The sequence below is a fragment of the Macrobrachium rosenbergii genome, chromosome 56, assembly GCF_040412425.1.
Source record: "Macrobrachium rosenbergii isolate ZJJX-2024 chromosome 56, ASM4041242v1, whole genome shotgun sequence".
Taxonomy (NCBI): Eukaryota; Metazoa; Arthropoda; class Malacostraca; order Decapoda; family Palaemonidae; genus Macrobrachium; species Macrobrachium rosenbergii.
In genome coordinates, this window is record NC_089796.1 from 69,616,363 (window position 1) to 69,623,862 (window position 7,500).

Sequence of the window (7,500 nt, forward strand, 5' to 3'; positions counted from 1 at the left end):
CCCTTTGGCACCATTAGTTATTATTCAAAATTAAAGTTAGCAATGATCGTGCGGCTGGCAACTATATAGGACAGGCCACCACCGGGCCGTGGTTAAAGTTTTATGGGCCACGGTCCATAAAGCATTATACCGTGACCACCGAAAGATAGATCTGTTTTCGATGGCCTTGATTATACGCTGTACAGAAAACTTGATTGCATCGAGGAATCTTGGGCGAATATTTTACTTGTTTTATATTGTAATTGGCTTAATAAAAACCCTTAGATTTTCATTGTATTTTGAAAGCATAAGTAACGATAGGAAAATGTACAAAATATAAAAATACTAAAACGTGAATAATACAGAATACATTTTATAGATTTTATTATTTGCTAATTGTGTTTGCATCTTGTTTGCAAGCACATGCGTGTCACTTTCCACTTTATTTATCCTCAATAAATAAGACGGTTCAACCTCATAACCTTATTGCTTCTGTGAGATTCCATTGATCGCATGAAGTCACAGACTATTTATACAGCGCGAACAAAAGACATACTCATTTCTTAATGCATTGTAGTTTATTCTACGTAAATTCTCGAGGCATACCTGCTCCCAGTGCTGATATTAATCATTTTCTGCCAGTCGTTAGAATGTGCGCTTTCATGAGTAAGTCATAGGAAGTCATTCTAATTGCGCTGCGAGGATATAATGAGGCAATCATTGAGAGTCATTATCTTTCGCTGCTTTTTGTTTTGCTGTTTCTCATTTCATCAGCAATAGATAAAATTAATTTTCTGTGCGTCTCGTCGCTAATTAACACGAAAATAATTTCTTTTTCTTCCCGACAGAAACATTTCTAAACTATGGTTTGCATTCGCTTTTCGTAACCTTTGCGCCGGTCTTTTCACGATTCCGACAGACCACAGCAAATTTATAAATGAATACTTTGTATCAATACTGCGTAGGATTCGGAATATTCTTTCAGAATGCCGTCAGATCCTATAAGAGAGTTTAAGCTACATTCGGAAGAAAAATAACAAAAAAAAAAAAAAAAACAAGAGAATGTTCCCCTTATATTCTTTCCCCACGGACAAATAACATTCCCCCTTCCCATGCACTTAGAATTACATTCCTATTTCTTGCCAGCTGGTTATCTCGTAATTGCCTCCCATTTTCCCGGCCCTTGGGTCGAAACTCTCCTGTGATTTGCGGGTCGTAATGAACCTTATGTCATCGCCCCGACGGGGGAATGTACTACTTACGACCGAGTGCCTTGCGTTTAAAGACAAGTTTTAAAGGTGCCTTGCCGAAATCAGGGTTTTAGATCATGAAATGCAATGTAAAGATCTGAATAATCGTCTCTGGTGTGCCACACTCGCATTGTGGCCCAGATGAAGAGAGAGAGAGAGAGAGAGAGAGAGAGAGACGGAGGAGGTGGGAGAGACGCAGGGAATCAAGAAGATAATTAGGGATAGGTTGAATGGAAGCACAATGAAGATAAGGAGGGAGGAGCAGAAAAAACTATAATTAGAAATGACCAAACGAGAAGGTGATATTAGAGAGAGAGAGAGAGAGAGAGAGAGAGAGAGAGAAGGCAGTTAAAGAAAAAAGTAACCTTACAGTAGATGAGATAAAACTAAAAAGAAAATGAAACTGAAGGCAAACATGGAAGATATATGCATGCTCACTTACCTGATGCCTGCATGCATACATACTGCATGCATATACACACACGCCAGCTAACATACACACACACACACACAGCAAGACTGGAAAAAAGGCAGGGTGATGCCACAACATGCCCCAGACACCAAAGGAAGATGGTCGTGAAATAAATTACGTATAAGCTGCTGGAGTTTGGAGTGTGTGCCTTAAAAGCTGTGCGCTGTTTACCTGTAAAAGGGAAAAAGATTGTGTTTTATTTGCATTTCATTATTTATACAAACACCTCGACTGTAACGAAACTTTCTGGGGCGGGATGAGCTACGTGCCTTGGAGTCTCTCTCTATCTATCTGTCTGTCTATCTAACTCTCTCTCTCAGGCATTTGTTGGATACCTAATTTTTTTTATCATTTATTCTATCAAGGCCTCTCCATTTTGGTTAGTCGTGTCGAACCCTTAGTCATAATTATGATTGTAATGATTGTATTTTCCCTTTTTTTTTATTGTTGCTTCCATTACCTGCTCAGTCCATAAGGTTGTTGCTGTTTTTGTTGTTGTTAATGTTGTTGTTATCACCTATATGACAAATATATCAAATAACATCTATGACAAAATTAAACAAAATTGGAATACATCTGTTGCATTCTCACTATTCCTCCAAAGGAACAAACTGATATGCTGCCTTAAACAATGCATTTCACCAGAACACGTTTCACTTAAGTCAACTGTTCTACGTTAGTTTACCTTTCATCAAGGTTGGTTAGTCACAACCCACCTCCCCTCTCCTGCGCGTTTGTACGCACGTACACGCACACATACACCACATACACACACACACACACACACACACATATATGTATATATATATATGTGTGTGTGTGTGTGTGTGTGTGTATGTATGTGTGTGTGTCTATTGTTGATCTGGAGGGCACAACTATATAATTGTATATATAAAAAAAACCTACATTTTTATAAGTAAATTGATCCGTTCTATTCCCTTGGAACATAGAGGACACGCATGTACAAGCATAAGAATATTTCTCATATATTTATCTGTATGTATATATATATATATATATATATATATATATATATATATATATATATATATATATATATATATATATATATATATATATATATAACACATATATATACTCGTATATACATATATATATTTATATATATACTATTGTACATCGTACTTCATGAATTACAGCATAAAGTGTGCCAGTGACTGTAAATAAAATCATCTTATTTCTAACATTTTAAGCTTAAAATTTTTTTTCGAACACGCATCAAGGTAATTGTAACTCTGGGCCCCACAGATCAACACTTGTTGATCGATGAGCTATCAGTCTGCTGTCCTTTATTCATCACTTAATCACTTCCTGTAATATTCACACTTTTCTTTTTTCTTATAAAACTCTTTTATTTTGTTGAGGAAGAAATATCACTTCTTGATTTATGGACTTCCAGGGAATCATAACTCGTGAATATTACCTTTAATATCTATATATTTTTTTCGTTTACGCATTATTACGTTTCACTGTTTTATTTCCGTCCTACTTGATTAAAAGATTCTTGTGTACAAAACCCGGGAAAATATTTAGTTCGCTGCGAATGCATGTTACTGGCGCATAGCCACGAACAAAAGGATTTATTTTAATTCGATTAAAACCTTCTCTAGTTCCTCTTTTGTATTAGAGGAATCTTTTATTTTCTGCACTTCTATTCAACTCCTGCTCTGGTTTATTGTAAAACGAATTTCGCAAGTTTCAACGAAGAGAAGGTTAACTTGATGCATACCTAGTGACAGCCGCGTGGGAGAAAATTCGTAGAAAACTCAAGAACAGCGATATCTAAAGCGGAGCCTTGTCCATCTCATTCCCCCTGTCTTATAAATCACATTAGCAGACTGACAAAACCAGACTCTCTCTCTCTCTCTCTCTCTCTCTCTCTCTCTCTCTCTCTCTCTCTCTCCAATAAGTATATAACAGATATAAGCACTTACATATTCACGAAGGGCTTAACATCTTGGCTCCAGTTTTGGTAGCCATAACCAGTCACTCGATCAACTTGACATCCGGCAGGTTCCAATCTTTCCTTCTCTCTCACACAGGTGGTACCGGGCTGGCCAGATCATCACAGGTAGCAACTCTACCAAGCTAGTGGTGCCGGATGTCACCAGGGATAGCAACACGGAAGACATCACGTGCGAGGTATCCAATGACATCGGGACGTCCAAGAAAATCACCAGATTGTCCATACACTGTGAGTTACTGGCATTGGAGTAAATTCGAAAAGTCACTCGTAAAATCGTGCTTCAGATTAGGAGAGGCAAAAGTATTGCTTTGTTAATCAAAGTTAACTTTGCCTCTGCGTGTTCTGAGAAATAATTATAATTGTATTATGCAGAATGGAACGTGGGTAGCGAGGTATACATCATTCAAGGGAATTACTCGTGTGGTGTGGAATATTCTATATCCATATCATCACTGAATATATGGTAAAAATGAATCAATTTAAACCTTAATTTATTTTTCCGTACTGTTTCACCATATTATAGATGTTTGTCATCTCTCATATCTATTCTTACACTTCACAAATTCTGCAAGGCTAATTGAGTGTGCTTAGAAATTCCTGATTAACTTTTATGAATAAACAATTCATACTGAAAGAAACTATGACAAATCACTTGGTAGGATTTATGCAAGCTAATCACAATAGGGTCCAGAGAAATTATATACTTGAAGATGAACTAAAAACTAATTAGTGAAGCTAAGTCAAACACTTAAGTATCTGCATATGAGCCTTTCCATAAATAATACATCGTTATTTTCTTCTCCTTTATTATTGCAGTTTGGAACAGCGAAAGAATGACGAGTGTTCCAAGGTCTTTTGTTTATGTTAAAATTACGGGAATGATTAACAAAAAAAAGTTTCTTTACTTAAAGCCAAAGCGAGTACTTGCTGTGATGTCACAGATTGTAATTAGCTATACATGAAAATATATGAGATGATTAGAGCGCAACAACCCAAGCATTTAATTTAAATATAATTTTTTCAGGTGCCTGTATGGTCAGTTTTTACTTTATCTTTAGAGAAAACAAAAGTTGTACTTCAATTAAATATATATATATATATATATATATATATATATATATATATATATATATATATATATATATATATATATATATATATATATATATATATATATATATATATATATATATATATATATATATATATATATATATATATATATATATATATATATATATATAATATATATATATATATATATATATATATATATATATATATATATATATATATATATATATATATATATATATATATATATATATATATACATATATATATATATATACATATATAAAACACATACATACATACATGCATACATGCATACAGTACATACATATATATATACACATATATATGTATATATACATATGCATATACATACATACATGCATATGCTCAGATTAATGGCCTTTCAACTTTCTTTGCTTAATCCCTCAACTGTGGATTTCTTACTTGCTGTCCGTTCTACCGGGCTTTTACTCGACCACCTTCAAACCATTACACCAGATTTCCTCAAAAGTTCCACAATTCCTCAAAAGTTCCAAAATTCCTCAAAAGTTCCCAAAGCTCTTCGGCTTCATCTGCCAGACGCGAAACAGCAAAACCATTTATACTGACTGGACCTAAAAAAAAATTTTTTAAATTTTTTTTTTTCGTAAGTGTTTGTTACAAAAAAACCCTGTCCAAAAACATTCCATTCTCAATACAGAAGAAATGATAAAGAATAAATGCAATGTACGAAATGCGATGTACAATGCCAGCTGAGGCTTTTAGGGCTGATCTCTTCTTTCCGTATTCCCTGTTATCTTCTGCGACCTCTTGCAAATGGAAACCATATTCTTCGGAAGCTTGAATTTCAAGTCAGTGGCCCATGTAGCCTTGTTCCATATGAAGAGGGGGGTTATCTTCTGAATAATAATAATAATAATAATAATAATAATAATAATAATAATAATAATAATAATAATAATAATAATAATAGTAACTGTTGCTAGGCCATATGAAAATTTGCCTGGCCTCTATGGCAATGCAGCAAAAGAACGATGGTGTTTATGTCATCTGTTAAGGCTCATCTTGTTAGATTCTCTCTCTCTCTCTGTTTCTCTCTCCCTCTCTCTCTCTCACACACACACACACATACACATATTTACTGTTCCATCAATAAGCATTTACTAGATTTAAGCAAAAGAGTGTACGAGTGAGATGAAGAAAGTGGGTATATAATATTGATAAACCGAGATGGTTTCAGATGTTCTCAGTAACATGAAGGAAATCCATATACGAGGTGTTTCAAAATTCTGTGTCACATTCTAAGAGCTCTTATATCATGAACTACAAATGGTAGCATGATTGAAGTGGTACCATTTCAAAGCTAAAAGTGTCAAGTTTACTTCTGTTAATTTAATCTTAATTAAATTTTGTTTTTTGTCTCTTTTCAGATCCAGTATTGTCATTCACAAAACAAGGGAAGTCATTTTGCGTTTACCAAGCAGGCCCAGACGGGCTTTCCATTTTGAATTGGCATGCAAAATTTAAGGAGGAGGGGTGCTTGTGCCCGGCAAAGAGAACAGGATTTCTGGGGGCTGCGCTGGAAGGCTTGCCGAACTTGTTCAATCGTATCATCTGAAGTTGAGGGGCGTCCTGTTCTCTTTGCCGGGGACAAACACCCCTCCTCCTTAAATTTTGCATGCCAATTCAAAATGGAACGTCTGTCTTCTGGTGCATGAAATTTGCGTTGAACACGTGCCCATGATTCAGTTTTAGCGTATTCTAGGACGCAAAATGACTTCTCTTGTTTTGAGAATGACATAACTGGACCTGAAAAGAGACAAGAAAAAATTAAATCATAATCATAATAAAATTAACATAAGAAAACTTGACACTTTTAGCTTTGAAATGGTACCATTTTAATCATGCTACCATTTGTAGTTCATGATGCAATAGTTCTTCGGATGTGACATACACTTTTGAAACACCCTGTATAACTTGCTATCTAAGGTTAAGGCTTCTTTTTAGGGTATACAGTATTGGTAAACCGCTACTTTCTATGGTATACAGCATTGATAAACCACTTCTTTTTTAGGGTATAAGTATCGGTAAACCGAAGTGGTTTCAGACGTCCTGAACAACATGAAGTAAATTCATATTTATGCTCTATCTATGGCTAACCTGCTTCTGTTTAAATGGATTTACCAGTGCATTAAATAACACATCCTGGCGAATGAGATACGAACCACTCAATGTATCCCAAAAATGCCACAGAATTCTGCAGAACAAAAAATACTCAGCTCGGAGACAATGATGCTCCAAATGACCGGAAACAAACAAAGGAACGAATAAAATCTTTACAGACAAATCACCAATAACAAGAAGTGGCGAAGACAAAGAGAAAGAGAGAGAGAGAGAGAGAGAGAGAGAATCACAGCACCGAATTCTTACATCCGCGAAGAAGCGGATTGTCATTAGTCTTGATTAACAGAATCATAATCGCCATAATGAAGACCGGGCGATATTTTCGCGCATCTGAAATGGCAATCAGCAGCAGCAACGAGCTCATGTGTCTCTCAGGGATGCGTAAATGCTAATTAAAAGGGAGACGATTTTCCTCCATTTTCAATAGGGGTGGCAGAGCTGGAGGTATCTTTAGGGAACTGCGGACGGAATGGCTAATCCGTGGACGCGGGCGGATAATTAAATCGACGTCTTAAAGTACTTTTTGTATGTATCTCTCTCTCTCTCTCTCT

The 7,500-nt window shown here is 35.5% G+C and overlaps 1 protein-coding gene across 1 annotated transcript in view; it reads left to right on the plus strand.

Moving 5' to 3' along the window:
- The window catches only part of LOC136836481 (irregular chiasm C-roughest protein-like), a 101,852-nt gene that overhangs the window by 53,986 nt on the left and 40,366 nt on the right, over window positions 1-7,500 (plus strand). Inside the window, 1 exon segment of the mRNA XM_067100808.1 lies at window positions 3,765-3,916. Within this exon segment, the coding sequence (XP_066956909.1) occupies window positions 3,765-3,916 (152 nt within the window).